Below are 18,602 nucleotides of genomic sequence, written 5' to 3'. Positions count from 1 at the left end.
GAAAGACATTGGTCATACCAAATATTTTTTCCCCTAGTCTCTAGCATAAGCTGCTTTCAAAGCATTCATTCCTTCTAAGGATTCCCTGTTCCCCTTGTTTTGTTCCTCGGTATTTCTTCTTAAGTCCTATGCTTCATTTTCCCCCACTGTTTTTATTTATTTTGATAGTTTTCTGTTTATTCATCTTCAAATGAGGTGACATTCATCCAAAACTAGTGTCTTTTAACCAAGTGGACTTGACAAAGTGGACTTGACTTCATTCTCACTCTGCTTCTGTTCTGGAGGAGGTGAACCCCCTTTTCAGCTCTGCAGCTGAGTGAGAGTCTGATGTGCATGGCTCCTTGCCCAGTCCTCATCTATGGAGTTCTTTTGGCTGAAATGTGATGCTCTCCTCTTCTACCATCTGTTTCTAAAATTCCTAACAGACACTCATATTGATCTTTCTGTTGCTTTCAAATATTTTCATTGGTAGGAAACATAACATCCCAGGTTACAATTTTTTATCTGGGACCAGGCTGCCTGTTCATTTTCTGTCCTGCTAATTCTCTAACTGGATAGTTAGAGCTATTAATGAGTATGAGAAAACAACATTCTAGCTTCTTCAAAGAGTAACATTTTCTTTTTGGAGCAAACTGTGAAACAGGCACAAAGATACTTCATACTCTCACATCAACAGAAAAAGGATGGAGCACTGTTAAGATTTTCATTCCAGTGATCTTAAAATATGGATAAATATTCTACATACATATTTGCGTAAGTAAAAATCTTTTTATATAATACATATAAAACTCCAACTAGGATTTTTGCTGCTGTTAATAGCTACTAGTTTTCAGTATTCTTTAGCTTTGTCTTTTTGAAGTCTTTATATATAATTTATTGTCAGGTAAGGAGAGGCTGCAATACCAGATGTACACTATCTTAAAGCAGAAAATTCTGGCTAATTGTGTTTTGTAAAATTACTACAAAAAAACTTATAAAATCTAGATTTTTAACTCTTAAAAGTATTCCATATAGAAATAGTTCCCAGACATACCTGTGGAAGCATAGCAACATAAACGAGGCTGCGAATTAAGCTACTGATTCCTCTTTAAATAAGAAAACTATTCCTAAAGTACATATTCAATCCAAGTATTATTTTATCTTTTAAGTTTTCTAAAACTATTTTTCATTTCTGCTTTTAAGAAGACTTAACTGCGTTAAAGTGAAATTAATTTGTAATGTAAGATTTAATGTCAATAGTTTATCAGCTCTCATATTATCATGAACTTTACCTCTAGGTATGGCAGTTTACTTCATCAAATACCCATAGCTTTTCAATAGTGCATTCAGCCATAAAAATAATACATTTAGATAGCTACAACTGGCTACAGTCTCTTATTTTTACTAAGCAATATTATTCATTCTCAAGTATATTTTTGTTAGAGTTTTGAAACATCCTTCATCATCAAAATTGGCCACTCAAACTCAAGGCCAACTAGACAGGCCTTAAAATAACACCTCTAGACAGATTCACACCACCAATACTTATACAGATTACCCAGTAATAATGTACTGTTATATGTTTTTTATATTTATGTGTATTATATAACATCTTACCTCAGCACTTATTTAAATTGTTGGATCATAATGGCTTTATTTTACCAGCAAGAAGAGAGTCAAGCGCTTCCCTAAAGATATACATTTCTAGATTAAATGGTTCATTCTGTAGTGTGAACATATATGCTGTTTTCAGAAAATGTCCACGGAACTACTTGAGAAGTCTGCTAAAATGCAGATTCCCATGCTCTCTGGATGTAGGGTTAGAAATCTGCATTTCTTAAAAAGTCCTTGGGTAATTCTTTATTCAAGGAAGTTTGAGAATCATTGCTCTAATGCACTAAAATAGAAAAATTATGGACTAAAAAGCTAACTTTGAGAAACAAGGAAGGCTCTGATTTTACTTAACAATCTAATTCTAAAGGACTTCAGATAAACAACCAAGATCAAATTTCAGAAGTCCATTAGCACTTATTTTATCTGAAATTATCAGTTTGGTAAAATAGTCCCAGAGTTCTAGTAACCTAAGTTGCTAGAACTTAGATCAACTCACATAATCTAGGCAGTTTCGTGTGGAAATGTAGTGAACCATTTACAAAAGCAACATTTCCCTAGAGGATTCCCCAGATCAACTAACAAAGGACACACATTCTGATTGTAGCATATATTTCAACTACCAGGGAGAAAACTATAATCAGATGTCAACCATTTTGTTAATTATCATGGTAGTTTTGCTTTTCTGTGTCATTAATAACATTCTAAGTATTAGCCTTGAAACTCAGTGGTCATTCTCTTAGGTAACCTTGCTAAAAAGTTATCTGAGAGTGTTACCTCAGGCATGTTATCAAGTTGTTTCTAATACCACAATCAAATAGCCAGACCCAATTCTGCTGCAATCAGCCTCCCACATCAAGGAATTGAAATAAAATATTCTGCTGAGGCAGCAACTGAACCTTGCAGCTTAACAGTGAAAAACTGCCAACAGTAATTTGTTCATTACAGTAAGACTCTCAGCTGGTCTATAGACATTTAGAAGCTAAATATGATTCCACCGGAAGAGAAATTTTGGAGCAGTTTCTGATCTTCATTTGATGCTCCTGAACAATATATATTTAGTAGCCATTAAGTACATTGCTAATAAACTTGTTTTAAACTATCTGTAACATTTAGTCTATGTATACATCATTCAAAACTGGCTCACAATTAGTTTATTTTCAATAAGCATTTGTGTGTGTATGTGTGTGTTTGTGTGTGTATGTGTGTATGACAAATAAGGTTAAAAACAACTCTGCTTATGTTTCAATAAAATTTCACCAAGATGAGAAGCATCTTAAACCTTTATTTTAAAGGTATTAGTGAAAAATTATTAAACAATTTAACAATAAAAAGTAAATTAGTTATATATGCAAAAATACAGTACTTAAATTGGGAGAAGGTTGTTTTTTGACCAATCATTATTATAATTAGAATTTTTTTAATCCACAAGATGGATTAAATGATTTAAAACTTAAATTATTCAGAGACAATTTTTATATTCTCTTAAAATAAACATCTTCAACTACTATGATTAGTTGTGATTGTATTAAAGTTACCCATTTGTTAGAGATGTTTTAGCTTCCAGTTTTGTTAGCTCCTACGTAGGCCACTGAGTATGCTTAAGCATTCTATCATTCAAAACAGTAATTATTTGGGTAGATATTCTCACTCTTGTCCAAGTTGGAAGGACAAATTTTTTTTTAAGAGATGTCATAATTCAGAAGTTACCAAAAGCACTGTACCTTGCACTGTGAGGAAAACTGAGGCAGCTGATGATCCGCCTTCACTAGAAACCATACAATGATACACTCCAGCATCGTTGAATTTCACACTCTTTAGCTCCAATGACAGATTAGCCAAGGTCCTAATTCTTGCTGGCTCTGCCAGTCTGGCATCTCTGTTGTTCCTCTGCCAAGTTAGATTGTAATCCACTGCGCTGATGACGAGACATGTTAAAACTGCTCTCTCTCCAGGTGTGACTGTAACATTGTTAGGCACTTGGATGACTGGAGGGGGCTCTGTGTGAAATCAAAAAATTCAAATCAAGAGACCTAAAAGCCATTTTGCTCACTTACAGATGTGGTTTAAAAACAGAATAAATATGAATATCCAGTAGGAAAGACGCAGTGCAACAGAACTTACTGAGTAATGCATATGCCTATGAGCCCCACCATCCCCACAAATTACCACCTAAAGGATGCTTTAGGAAGTAGTACACACACACACACACACACACACACACATATATATACACACACACACACACACACCCCAAAGGATACTCAAGCCAAATCTATAAATTACAGACAAAAGAGTCAAAGAGGCATGGCAAAAGAGTATGACTTGACTGATTTAGGATTCTGAAAAGAGGCAAAGTTTTTATTGATGAAAGTAGCATTCATGAACTTTTAAATTTTAAAAATATCTATTTAGTGTTTTAAAGAAAATAGCACACAAAGGATGGTAGACATGAAAATGACAGTATCATCTTTAAGTGGGGTTACAGTCTCATTAAGAAGCCACAGGACAACAGAAGAGCAAGATAAATGTTCTAGCAGAAATGGGAACAATTTGATCTATGAAGTTCAGGTGAACAGTAGAAACAGACCATTAATAAAATTGCACACATAGAGCCATATACACAAAAGGCATCGAGGGATGCATGTGTTTCAGATACGGCCAAAGGCCAATTACTAACTAACTATTTAACCAATATTTCTGTTGCTCTAGTTAGTTGGTTCTTTTTATCACTTTACTTTAAGTTCCAGGATACATGTGCGGAACGTTCAAGTTTGTTATGAGGTGTACCTTGGTGGTTTGCTGCACCTACTGACCTATCCTCTAAGTTCTCCCCTTGCCCCCACCCCCCAACAGGCCCTGGTGTGTGATGATCCCCTCCCTGTGTCCATGTGTTCTCATTGTTCACTTCCCACTTACGAGTGAGAACATGCCATGTTTGGTTTTCTGTTTGTTCCTCTGTTGGCTCTAGTTAGTCTTGAGAGTGAATCTAAATTCTCTCTCCAAAGTTCTCTCTGCTCAAATGCTTTAAAATGATCTCCTGTAACAATACATTATAAATAATGCAGCAACAAAATCTGTAGTGATCTATGCTAGCTGGAAATTTAGGTGTCTGTTTTAGTTTCATATGAAAGTGTGTCAAATATTCAAGATGAAACTTTATCCTTGGGATATTTAAAACTATATATAAGTGCAGATTAATATCATAAGCCTAGAACGAAGACTGGAAACAAATCTACCAAAACCATAGCGGTTATCTCTGAGTGATACAATATATGTGTTTTCCATATTTTCTGTTAATTTATCATTGTTTTCCAAACTTTTTCTTAAGTAGTATATGCTAATTTAAATTATAAAAATGTATTATTTTGTTTTTTTTTTAATCTCTTACGAAAATAGCTGATGAATCCATTGGAAAGAATACATGACAAAGTTAGGAAGCTTTGACTGGAGTCTGGCTAGGGTTCACAGATAAAATACAGGACACTTTGTTAAATCTGAATTTCAGATACAAATAAAATAATATTTTAGTATAAGTATGCCTTGTGCAATATGTGGGTCACACATATGTGATATTCATTTTTTTTTTTTTTTTTTTGAGACAGAGTTTCACCATGTTGGCCAGGATGGTCTCCATCTCCTGACCTCACGATCCACCTGCCTTGGCCTCCCAAAGTGCTGGGATTACAGGCGTGAGCCACCGTGCCCAGCCACATATGTGATATTCAAATTCAACTGGGCATCCTGTGTTTTCATTTGCTAAATTTGGTAATAATAGGCCACCTAGTTCTACCCTTAATTAGTTGTGTGACTTTAGGTAAGCCAATTTAGTGATATTAATAGTTTTTTTGTCTGAAAAATAATACGATTAATTTGTCATAGACTCCCTTTTGCTCTCAGATCCTGTGAAGCAAACATGCTGAAGGTTAGACTCCCCTTTGCAGTGCAATCACTTCTTTATGAAGGAAGAAAGACCCAGCTCTCCTGGCTCCATCAGGGCCCTCCCGGCTCCAGAGCTGCCTGTAGGCCCTTGCTGCAACTGCAGCACAGCTCATTTCTTCCACTTCCCTCACTCCCTTACAGGTGCTTTCCCCTAGAGAACTCTCCAAAACCCTCTTGCATGCAAACTCCACCTCAGATTCTACTTCCTCTTCAAATACAAATTCAAATGAGTAAATGTCAACTGTCTAATAACATACATGAGCAGATGAGATTTGAAATAATGGCATATGACTCCACTGCATAAATACCTTAAGACAATAAATATTATACACACTGACATATTTAGACATATGTGAATACATCTGGTAGGAAGAGGGGAGTGATGAGGAAGAATTACAGCAGTTTGTGAAGGAAGCCAAGATTACAGATTATCAGAAATAACCTGCTATAGGAGTATGAAGGGCAACCATTCCTGAGCGAAAGTACGACTGAGGGTAGGATTAGGGTAGCAGAAAGGAAGCCTCAATAATGAGGGAGGAAAGGTGACAAGCATAGACTTGGGACATTAAGTAAAGACCGTGAGACTGAGAATTAGGAGGCCAGGAATCTACCTCTTACTACCTAACTACCCATTTGATCATAAATGGGTCACTTGCTTTCTCTGGGTTCTGTTTCTTTAGCTATAAAATGAGAAGGTTATTTCCAGATCTTATCCTTTCTAAAAGAGTATCCTGTAATTATAATTTAAGGTTTCCTGTCACTGACATGCCCTTGACAAGTTTTCTCTCTTCAGAATTTTACCTAAACTCAGAATTTTAGGGGTGTGTGTGTGTTCGGTGAGGGTCATTGTGTTAGGAAAAAAATTCCCAGTATGGAAAATAATTATAACTTTGTAATCGTATCAAACTAAACTACCAAATATAGTTTGAAAAGAATGAGGTTTTTGTGCTTCTGCAGTTTCATTCATTAGATTCTCTGTGTTTATATTCAGTAAAAGAGAAGAACAATGCTTTCTACACCTGTCGTGCATTGAAAACAATCAATAACCCAATAACCAACATTTCAAATGAATCAAAAGTCCTTCAACAAGTCAAGTAGAAAAAAAATGCTGACAAAAATTGAGGTGACATATTGGTAGAACTTGGGGATTTTCTTTAAACTGCTCTCGGGTGTTCCTTGACTTTATAAAATATCCATAATGGCACAAGAATATCTCTATTCAACAATGCTTTGTTTCCTAATACCCCTTTAAAAAAATATAAAGATCTAATTATCCAGTGAAGTTGCACCTGATTCCAGTGTGCTGATGACTAGTTACAGTGGGGTGGTTGAGCTGGGACCTCAGCCTAGGCTAAGGGAAATTCAAAAGTGGGTGGAGCTTAAAGGCTGGTGCATTATGCAACAGCTAGTCAAGAAAAAAAAAAATGCCCACTCTTTCAAGTCAAAAGGGGCACTCACTTGTGACTTTGCCATTACCATCAATATTTCTGTCGTCTTCTGTTTTAACTGACTGAGTGGGAAACAATTCCTGAAAATCAGCTCTGGCACAGTACAATTCCTAGTTATTCCTTTGCGTTCCTGGCACAGATTACAGATGGCTACTAGAAGGGCGTGTGTAGAATACACATATGCAAGTTCCTGACACTGAGCCAAATTCATGACAGTCAGTTCACGAGCTCTTCCTGGCACTTCCCAGTTATTTATGCAAGATGTCTGAATCAACTCACTCAAAACTCTTTCTCTGTTGTCCTTCTCTAAATTAGTATTGCTGGGAAAAATATTCAAGTGTTCAAGTGTTTGTTTTCCCAGAAGCTTAGGAATGTTGACATGACTCCAGTGCTTTTCATAATTACTGGATGTGAACAAATGAATAGTTTGTGATGTATGTCAACTTGCTAAATTGTTTCAGAAGACAAACTTTATTTTTCTAGCAGTAAGAGAATACAAATAGTTTTACTGCAAGAAGAACATGTTTATCTGACTTGCATGCTTCTGCTTTAAAGTTCACCTTGAACTTACTGATAGCAAACAACATATCCTAGACTTATAAATATATGATATACCTATCATTATAAGCTTCATTTGTCTTAAATTGTCTGAAGAAAATGCATACCAGTGCTAAAAGCAAATACAGACATTGCAATAAATTCAACAGTAGCAATATTTAGGTCAGAATAGGTTACAGTTAAACACATAGCAACACTAGTCCACAAGGCAGGTAGAAAATCATTCAGCCAAACAAAGTTTCTAATTATAGATAAATGCTGAGTAAGTGGCTTAATCCTGATCATTGATTATAAATGGTAGTCTTTTTTCCCCAAGAATTATGTGAAATGAGAGAAAAAGTTATTTTTTAATGTATTTTACCTTATAAAATAATATGAACTATATCTCACATCTGTTCATAGGAAATATACAATCTGAATGTAAAATAATTAACATTACTTCTTCCCTTCTTAGAACCAATGTTGTAGCCACTGAGGCCCTGTGTTCTTACAATGTGATCATTTTCATGATTATCTTCAATTAAAATGTCAGAATCCATTCATAAACGCACTCTCCTCATTATGAACATGGGAGGGGAAGAAGGTAAGTCTAACTTTGTTTTGATCAGAACAGATCCTTCACTTAAATTTTATTTTCTCACAGGAAAATCCTGTATGATCATTTCAAAAACTATTCATTAATCCCTGACAATAATAACAATAATAATCACTAATATCTATTAAGTGCTTCTATGTGGCAGGCTCTCTTCTAAATGCTTTGCATATATTACATATCATTTAATCCTCACAGTTTCCCCATGAAACAGAGACCATTATTCTTATTATGCTTTTTTTATAGTTATGGAAACCAAGGTATTAAGTCCTTAAATAATTAGCCCAAGGAGGGTCATGTATCTGATATGTGGTAAAGCCAGGATTTGAGTTCACAATTCAGTGGAGAGATAGTAATAAAATAATCATAAAGACAATCGTATACACACAAACTGGTTAACAAACATCCCATTTCCATAGCTGCATTAATACTCGGGTAACTGCAAAGAAATTAGTGGTAATTACCTGATACGTCAAAAAACGTCTGTGCCCGTCCAGTACCTGCACTGCTGACAGCGATGCATTCATAGAAGCCTTCGTCAGACAAAGTGACCTTTTCAATATCTAAGTTCACACTGGCAGATTCTCTGGAGGTAAGAAAAGGGAAAACTGGTAGTTACTATAAAACAAGACCAAGCTGAAAGCTATGATCCACTATTTCTTTTGAAGGTTCATTCAAAAGAACAATGTAAAGAAACTAAATTGATAAAACTGCAGAGTTCTTTTTAACTGAAAATGACGTACCATTTATATTTTACCAGAAAATGAAGCTTTTCTACTCTGATCGAAAGATACAACATAAACAATAATTATAGAGATTGAAAATTTCTTTGAGGAAATATTTTGTGGCTATGTCAAAATATAAGATAACAGAGCTGGCTGGCAAAGAAATGCTCATTAATCCTCTCCCCTTCTATTTTTTCCAGTTTTTGGTCTCATCAGTAGGAATCTTAGATAACGGAATTTAATCAGACAATATACAAATTTGAAGGTAGGAAACTGACTTTTTGATTCTAAGAAGATAAATTACCCTTAACTTTCTTTTAGATAAGTTCCACAATGGGTGATAGGCCATATGTCGTTCAACCTCCATACACAATGAGAAATGAAAACAAATGATCAGTTTTATGGCTTTAAACTCTGTCATTTAGGTTAAAAAAATCCCTCTACTGTATTATGTATTCATTCATTTAATAAAAATTTATTATTTGTCCTCTAACACTATTCAAATTATTTCTCTTTTTCTGGAACTGTCTTAGTAATAGATATTTAATGTTTGTTTCAAAGAGCTCAATGATGTACAAAAATAGACATTATTTTGTTTTAAAGTGTGGCTGAAATGTTAGAAATATCTTCATAATTTCTCTCTTGTATCATCTGCAGCTATTTATAATCCTAAAACATCAAGATACAGATAAGTTAAAAAGCCTGCTGCAGTCAAGAGACCTTCCACTGAATTCTGGAAGTTATGTAAAATATAATACCTTATGGTGACATCTCCAGATCTCTCCCCATCCAAACACACCATACTTATCATCAAACAACTGTGAAGAACTTACTGAGCTCTCAATTCATATTTAGTACAACTAGGGTTTGTAAGAGAAAGTTAAAACAGGTTTTTGTGCCTTAGGAAAGTGAGAAACACAGCAAGGTCATTGTTCTACATGTTTTAGTATCTGAGAAAATTTACTTTGGTTAAACATTGCTTCCTTTCAATTCTGTAGGCGCTACATGCCAATGTTCTTCTTGTCACTTTCAGAATAAAAGCAGAATATCACTTGACTCCATACCATACTGATCATATAAGCTGTATCTTCAATGCTTAACAGGAGTATACTAAGCACAAGTTTGTAAATGTCATCGTCTAGGAGGTACTGGTAAGTTTCAGGAAGGTAGGGGTTTGGAAGAGGTATATCCTTGGTGTTTTCTTCAGTGCCTACTTAAAAGCTGAGCATATATTGGTATTCACAAAAACAGACTGATGGAAATTTTAGAACAGAAACTGACAATTCTTTGAGTCCTAAATCCCTCTTTTTAAAAATGAGAAAGTTGAGATACAGAAAGGACAAGTAATTTGTTCAAAGGCATACAACCAGTTTACTGAACGTTTGAAGAATGTTCTTTACAGTTATTCTTGTTCCTTTCTTGATTATGAAATGTTACATGAAAATAATTCTCTTTTTCATGGAGCCTTCTCAGTTGACATTAAGTACTATATAGACATATTAAAAAAGTTTTGAAGGGTAGACTTTGGAATAGGGAAAAGAACATGTCAAATAAAAATGCAACCTGCTGCTAATGCAAACAGGTTCTCTTACATCCCCTGGTGACCAAAGTGACTGACATAAACAAACATTAACTCACATGTTTCATGCTATTAGGAAATCTAGGGCAGGGACATGAGAGTGAATCAGGATTAGAATATCAGTCTATCATCACTCAGGCCTAACTTTGCCTCTAACTTCTCACATCCAAAGAGCTTAATACATGTCAGCAAAGCATGTCATATCTCTGGGCCACAGAGCTGGAAAAATGAGAAAAAGAATTCTTGTGGCTTACCTCCCAGGAATTGTGTGGAATAAATGAATTAATGTTTCTAAAGAATCTTAAATGTGTTTGAAAAATGTTACTATTTAAACATAAAACAGAATTATTTGATTTCATCAGCTAGTTATGTAGCTTCATCATTTCATATCCTGGTCAATTATGTTGCCAGTTATTACATACACAGCTAAGTAAATCATTAAGATATATTATGTAAGGGGCAGGAAATGATACAGTTTAATCTTTAAAGAATAGAAAATTTTCTAGTTATGATGAACATTCCTGCCATAAATTTTTGATTAAAATGACTCCCCATAAAGCAACTGTATAAGCTGAGACTGTCAAACATTTAACATCTTATGGAAGTTATGTTGATATTAAATTAACAGCATAAAAGTCTGGTAAAAAAGAATTCCTAGAGATTTTCCCAAAATGTTATTTGTTTCATAGTAAGTAATAAGGCAACACTTTCCAGAAAACATTTTTCTCCAGTTTTCAAGGTCTGCTTATTTTTATCATTAAATTACTTATATTTGTCTCAAAAAGTTACCCAACTTCACAAGGAAAAGTTGGTACCCTCTAGCCCACTCCTGCTGATTGTTATATGCAGGAGCCATACCTGCTGTGGCCTATCTCTGACCCCACCTGCAGGACAGACCACGCCTCTCTGAACTTCTCTGCTACCCTACTCCTCCTGACTCAATGGGCTTCAGCCAGACTGGCCTTCTTCTGTCTGTCTTTCTCATGTGCCCAGTCCACTCCAGCCTTTACACACCTGCACTTGTCTTCCTGGTGTTAGAACACTCTTCTCTGGATACCTTACTGATCATCCTTCTTGCTGTCTTTATATCTTTGCTCCAATGCTCCTTACTCTGAATTTTAGGATTTCAAATTGGCCAATGCTACAAGCATTCCTCCTACCACTATTATTCATCCCAACTAACCTGCTCTACTTTCTGCCAAAATGCTTACCAGATTCACTTATCATGACACTTTAAATCAGATTCAGAAGCACTTTTACCATGAAGCCAATAAAGCTAAAGCTTGAGGACCTCTCATTTGCAAGGTCTCCTTCCAAGATTTTGTACTTAACGTCATATTCATAATTCTGTATTTGTCTTAACAACAGACCCTCACATTATAAAACATTCAGATTTTATAACATATGAGTCAACATTTGAATGTATTCCAGCATTTATTCTATTATTATATGTATCATCTGTTTACTGTCTCCCTCTATGACAATATAAGCTCCACAGGGGCATAGATTTGTGTCCATCTTGTTCCCTGCTATATTCCAGACAATGAAACAAGTGAGAATTTCCAGTGGAAAAATACATTGCAATAATAATCTCTTTATATTTACATCTTTAATGCTGCATCTTATTACTGACAGAAACATATACATACTTCAAATACTGGTCTACTCCAAGTGTAACTCCATTTCTGACAAAGCTCAAGGTAAAGGGCAAAAGGCTGCCAACAGAGCAGGGAATTTGGCCTGGCTGCAGATAGTAGCCTGGGGTTTTCTCAGGCATTGTAACTTTGGGAGCATCTAGAAAAAAAAGAAAAACAAACAACCAAAAAATCATAAGCAAGAAGGTCACCATGATGTTAAGTACTGCCTCTGAATCCATTCAAAAATCTTTATACTTTAATTACTTTTTCTATCTTTATTTGTTCAAAGCTGGTTGATTTCTGGATATCTTTTGAGCCTCTTACTACAGTATTCATTGAATCTAAGACTTCTTTGTTTTTAAGACATGGTATATTTTTGTACCACCAAGATAGAAAAAATACTACCAAATAGGTGATAATGTATCATCAATTCTAGAATATGTTTTTATTTCAAAAACATAAGAAGCCACGTATCTCAGAATCAAATACATAGGATAATTTTCCCAAAGTAAATGTAAAAAATGACTTTTAGGAATCCATCAGGTTTTGTAGCATTCAAATTAGGGGCTAAGCCAATTTTGAATGTTGTATATGAGGAAATATTGAGGTTGGTTCTATTCTCGCCACTCTATAACTATTAAACAACAGCTATAGAATTGTTCCTGAATTTCGCAAATCACTAACCTATGTATAAATGATAAATGTTTGTCCCTCGACCTAATAGTACAATTTTAGAAACAATTCTATATCTTTATCAGTCCATGGTTCAAGCTACCGTCCTTAAGATTGGGTCAGAGTTCAGTCATGAGCCTTGAAAAATAGCTCAAGTATAGCTAAGTTGAAATGCTACCTGTTGCTTCCAAATAACATCTAATCTGTAATCTTCTCTCTACATAGTAGCAAATGTACAATTAACTAGCTTACTAATCAACTAGACAAATAAAGGCAGTAATCACCAGTTGTTTACAATGAACTACCATCTATAGAGCAGAAAGTTTCTGACAATTGTATATAAAATTTTAGCCAACTTAGATAGTTTAATCAAATATATGTGCCGGGCTTTTTTAGGGAGAAAGAGAGTACCAGAATTTTCCAGTTCCAGTTCTCACACTGACTAATCAGAATTCTCGGACCTGCAATCAGTGAGACTTAACATGAAACTCTGGATATGCTATTTAATGGTTAAGAAAAACTGTGTTACTTACATGTAAATGTCCATCAATTTGGTGGTGCAGTAATAATATTAGGATATTATTTGTTATTTTATTACTAACTTATGGGACCACATCACCCCTTAAACTATCAATATTCCAATGCTGAATGAAATGATGTCTTACCTGGGACAATACTAGAAAAGGAAACACTTGATACTCTTTGGAAGAGGTAATCATCCTTATCATAGCCTGTTACTTTGAGAAAGAAAGCTTCACTTGGTGGTATAAAGTCAGAAATATTCCATATGCCATAAGGTTTTCGATCTGGGTAATATTTAACAGGAATAGTCTTAAGAGAACTTCCTGAGATACTCAAAAGTTCAAGAAGATCTATTCTAGCTGGAGTGGAAATTCCAGAAGTATTGAGCAGTACATATGTAGGTATTCCTACAAGAGAAAGATTTTGTTATCATTTACAAGAAACATGCAATTAAAGTTATATGTCAAATAAGTATTTGCATGATAATAACATGTGAGTACCATAAGGATGTCCTACAAATTCTGGGTCAATTGCAGAATTGTTTCTACATGAAAGACAGTTTATGCATGACCAGAGAGACTTAGAAAATCCTAAGAAATTGCTTTTCGAGTATTTTAACTATGTTTACATGTAGAAAAATTAGAATTGTGAACATTGCTATATAATGTTTGATCATATGAATACTTTTAAAGATAAATTATTTTGTATCCTTCCAGAAACTGCAGCAATAAAAATAAATGAAAATAACCTCCCCCAAATTTTAAGAGTTACAGTATAGTTAAGCTTCTTTTTAGCTAGAAAACTATAAATCTCAATGTATGAATAAAATAAAAGAAGGACAAGGTTTAAAATCACTGATAATTTTATCTTTGAAATACAGTGATATGTGACATATTTAATTTTTCAGCTGTATACACATATTTTACCCTGACAATAGGTAATTTGTAAATTTTGGTAAGAAAAAAATCTCAAGATCTGGGTTAGTAATTCTCAAAATTTAGTAAGTGTAAGAATCAACTGGGGCACTCACTAAAGTCCATATTCCTGGGCCTTAACTTCCATGGTTCTAATTCAGGAGATCTAGAGTGGGGCCCGGGAATCTTAAATTGTAACAAGCACCCTGAGTGATCTTCATATCAGTGGTGTTGGGATTATACTTTGAGAAAGTGACTAGGCCATGAGAACAGTCACATTTAAAGTTAAGCTTCTCAGTTTTGTTGAATACAGACAGTCTGAGAAATATTTTTCATTTGGATATCTTATTATGCCAATTCAAATAATTTGCACATACAAACCTTGCACTGGTCTGCTGACTGTTTTTTTGAAGTCCAGGGTAGGCTTTCGAGAAAAGCCAGCTCGGAAATCAATAGTACTGAGGCCAGTAATGCGAACAGAGTGCCTTCCACTGCTTGAGGTCTGAAAATGTTTAATGACAAACCTGGTGAGCAGTTGATCCAGTATGTTGGTCGTATACAACCCTCATCAGTATGGGAAACTGCACAATATTTAGTTAGGATAGACGTCCAAAAACTGAGGCTCTGATCTGGATGTTCTGAACATAGCTGTGAGTCTACATTTTAAATGCAGGTTTTGTAATACATACCCCATGGGGACAGCTCTAAAAAATGATTCAGTAATATGTTTCATGCATAATGATAAAAGATACAAGTGTTTAGTCACTAGTGAATGGTCTTGAAATAAATCTGTAAAAGCTCCATGAGGGTATGGATCTTTGTTTTAGTCGCTATTAACATAGTAGATGTTTAGCAAATATTGAAATCTTCTCCCACAAATACATTCAGATTCAATTCTAGAAAATATTTACTCCTTTGCCTCTAGGACATTACAGCCAGTGCAAGCAACAGAGCTGACTGTTTGCCAGATTTAGGCTACCTGACATCCTCAGCTCAGCAGTGTTCTAGAAAAGATACTCAGTGTTTCTTAAAAATGCAAAGTCCTTAGCTCCAGCCCAGATTTACTGAATAAGAATATTTGGTCAGAGCAGTCTAGGAATTTGCATTTCAAAAACCACCTAAAACTTATCAACAAGAGTTCACTATTTTATTTTATTACATAGATTACCAAGATTCTGTCTCAAAATAAAATGACCACATAAGACCAGCAGTTAAGCAGAAGTAGGAGATGGGAGTGAAAGAAAAAAACTCACATGATAACACTAATGTAACAATTATCAGTCTCAAACTCAATACTCAGAAGGCACATATTGAGGTATTATAGCAATAACAGAATGCATTGGAAGTATATATATAAGTTTTAATCTGGTAGACAGCAGATTTATGTATATACATTTTAATCTGGTGGACAGCCGTGGTTCACACCATGGTACCGGTGGTTCACTTCCAGAGCTGTGTAAATTACCCAATATTCCCTGAATCACTACGACTCCTTGTTATATAGCAATGTGGAGAAGAAGGAAAAGCAGATCTGTCCCTGTTGCTACTATGTTTATTCCTCATTGAGCTGAATCTCAAGAACTCAAGTAGTAAAACCAAGGGGAGGAAGAAGAAAAAAACACATCAGCATGAAAACTGTTGGGTATATGCTTAACATAAATGATGTAGCTAGTTACTGTGATTCATTTGCATAAAGGTTACAAAAGATTATATGTGTAAGTGTAGAGATCTTAGTACCACCCTTATTCCATTATTTCTCAATGAAAATGTGTTATGAATTCCACATAATAGATTAAAAAAGGAAACTATGGATCATGACTCAATTTTAAATCAGAGATTTCTTGTAGGATTATATAAAACCTTGGTAATTCTAATGTCAACTTCTTTAGATAATGTAGAGCTTTATTGAAGACACTATCACCTACTAATTTCATGTAAGTCAATCAGAATGCTTGATATTACAATGGGTTAATTTTTATTTATTCACTAACAACATATATTACTGTTAGTTGCCTTGCTCTTCAGAAAGTCCCTTATGATGAAACAGCTGTTGAGGTTACTAAAGGTAAATATGACACATAATCTGCCAAATGACTGCCATCAAGTTCTAATCATCTGCCAAGTGTTCTGTGCATAAATCAACTAACACAGGTGGTTTTTAAAAATGTGGTACTTAATAGCTGAGTGAAAAAAATAAAAATTATATAATTTTTTTTTTTTTTTTTTTTGAGACGGAGTTTTGCTCTTGTTACCCAGGCTGGAGTGCAATGGCGCGATCTCGGCTCACCACCACCTCTGCCTCCTGGGTTCAGGCAATTCTCCTGCCTCAACCTCCTGAGTAGCTGGGATTACAGGCACGCGCCACCATGCCCAGCTAATTTTTTGTATTAGTAGAGATGGGGTTTCACCATGTTGACCAGGATGGTCTCGATCTCTTGACCTCGTGATCCACCGCCTTGGCCTCCCAAAGTGCTGGGATTACAGGCGTGAGCCACTGCGCCCAGCTATAAATGTTTGAAAATACGTTTTCCTATATTACTAAATAACAGGTTAAAATAAAGTAGATTTGATGAACAGGGAGCCCCTTATAAATTATATAAAATTAATGTAATATAAATTAACTTTGATCCTTTAAAGACCACACCAAGGAATAAAGTATGCAAAAGTGAGAATATAGGTTTAGGTCGGGTGCAGTGGCTCACACCTGTAATCCCAGCACTTTGGGAGGCCGAGGTGGGCAGATCACGAGGTCAACAGACTGAGACCATCTGGGCCAACATGGTGAAACCCCATCTCGACTAAAAAAAAAATACAAAAACTAGCTGGGCATGGTGGTGCATTCCTGTAATCCTAGGTACTCTGGAGGCTGAGGCAGGAGAATCGCTTGAACCCGGGAGGTGGAGGTTGCAGTGAGCCAAGATCGCACCACTGCACACCAGTCTGGCAACAGAGTGAGACTCTGTCTCAAAAAAATTTTAAAAAATAATTTTAAAGAATACAGGTTTACTATTCTCTGAGCAATGCTAAAATATGAAGAATAAGTTAAATAACAAAATATATTTCATGTGTCTATACTATACTGTAGACAGTAGGAATGTCTGCAATGAATTTAAAAGGTTTATAAATAAAAGATATCTCCAAGTGAGTCCATTTTTATATGTAATTAATTCAACCCTGGGCTAAGGTTAATGGGAACAAAGAACATCCCAAATAAACTAACACTATGGTTTAAATATACAATAAAAAGGAAAAAATTGAGCTAATTTGGTTAAAGTTTTTAAAATAGTTTAGTATTAAAATAACCTCTGATGTTAATTCATGCATTCATTATTATTTAATTATTCTCTTAAAATAATTCTAATACTTGAACAGTGTTTTAGAAACACTAAACACCACATTAAAATTTCTTCATGAGAAAGTGCCAGCAGTTTGATATCTATTAAAGTAAGCTATTATTTTCACCTCTTTCTTCTCTAAGCTCCCTTTAAAAAATATTAGCATAATAGAAACAAAGAGGTTTTATGTACAATGAGGGTAAAACCAAGCAATACATGAAAGAGGGAAGAGAAAAAAAGCATTAATGTGCAGAAAATGCACACACTATATATATATATATATATATGTAAATTTATATATATAGTTATATATAAATATATATAAATTTATATATATATAAATTATATATATAAATTTTTATATATGGTGTAGATTTATATATATATATTTTTATAAATTATATAAAAATATATTTATATATATATAAATATATATACATATACATAACTTAACTTTTTATAAAAATTCTCACTTTTAATCCTCACAAAAGTTCCTGTGAGGGAGTTTTATCATCTTCACTTCGTGGATTAGAGAGGTTAGGTGACTTGCTCAAAGTTAACAGATACAGCAGATGGCAAAGCTTGGGTCTGAACTCAGTGAAGCTCCAGAAACAAAACTCTACAGCTACCCCATGCATTTCTCATGATGATCTCAATGAATTTAATTATGCTAGTTTGAGAAACATTGAAATATGCTGAACTGATTTACACAATAGGAAGAGAGCAATATGGAACTCCTGGGACTATCCAGAGGAAAGCACCAGAGAAATGTAATGGGGCAGCAAGGAGTTCGTGGCCAAGGAGAGTAGGAGGGCACAAGGTGCTTTACGGCATAGCTCTCAAATCTACAGGTAAGTCTACTAAACTCACAAAACGCTTGCTACTGATAGATTTCTTGTGATATTTTGAAGGGGCTGAGTTTTGCCCTGTATCAAAGTACAAAAGGTTAAAATCAACACACAAATAATCAGAAGGCAAGGAGATCATAAGCAAGAAAGCTTTTAGGAAACTGCGGGAGTGTAGGGAGACTTCGGATTCTCACGAGTTATGAACCTGGTGAGGTTGGAGGAGAACTAAATGACACGAAG

The 18,602-nt window shown here is 34.8% G+C and overlaps 1 protein-coding gene across 3 annotated transcripts in view; it reads right to left on the bottom strand.

Annotated features, from left to right (window-relative positions):
• The window catches only part of HMCN1 (hemicentin 1), a 443,485-nt gene that overhangs the window by 232,246 nt on the left and 192,637 nt on the right, over window positions 1–18,602 (bottom strand). For all 3 annotated transcript variants that reach the window (XM_012444401.2, XM_064370607.1, XM_064370606.1), the window contains exons 7-11: window positions 14,561–14,681; window positions 13,409–13,672; window positions 12,084–12,228; window positions 8,595–8,716; window positions 3,315–3,590 (exon numbers count right to left, since the gene is read on the bottom strand). In XM_012444401.2, coding sequence (XP_012299824.2) covers window positions 3,315–3,590; window positions 8,595–8,716; window positions 12,084–12,228; window positions 13,409–13,672; window positions 14,561–14,681 — 928 coding nt within the window. The remainder of the gene's footprint in view (window positions 1–3,314; window positions 3,591–8,594; window positions 8,717–12,083; window positions 12,229–13,408; window positions 13,673–14,560; window positions 14,682–18,602) is intronic.

Source organism: Aotus nancymaae, unplaced genomic scaffold, assembly GCF_030222135.1.
Source record: "Aotus nancymaae isolate 86718 unplaced genomic scaffold, 86718_ANA_hifiasm-v0.15.2.pri h1tg000108l, whole genome shotgun sequence".
NCBI classification, from domain to species: domain Eukaryota; kingdom Metazoa; phylum Chordata; class Mammalia; order Primates; family Aotidae; genus Aotus; species Aotus nancymaae.
Note: the sequence above shows the minus strand (reverse complement) of the source record. Positions and strands in the feature narration are given on the sequence as shown.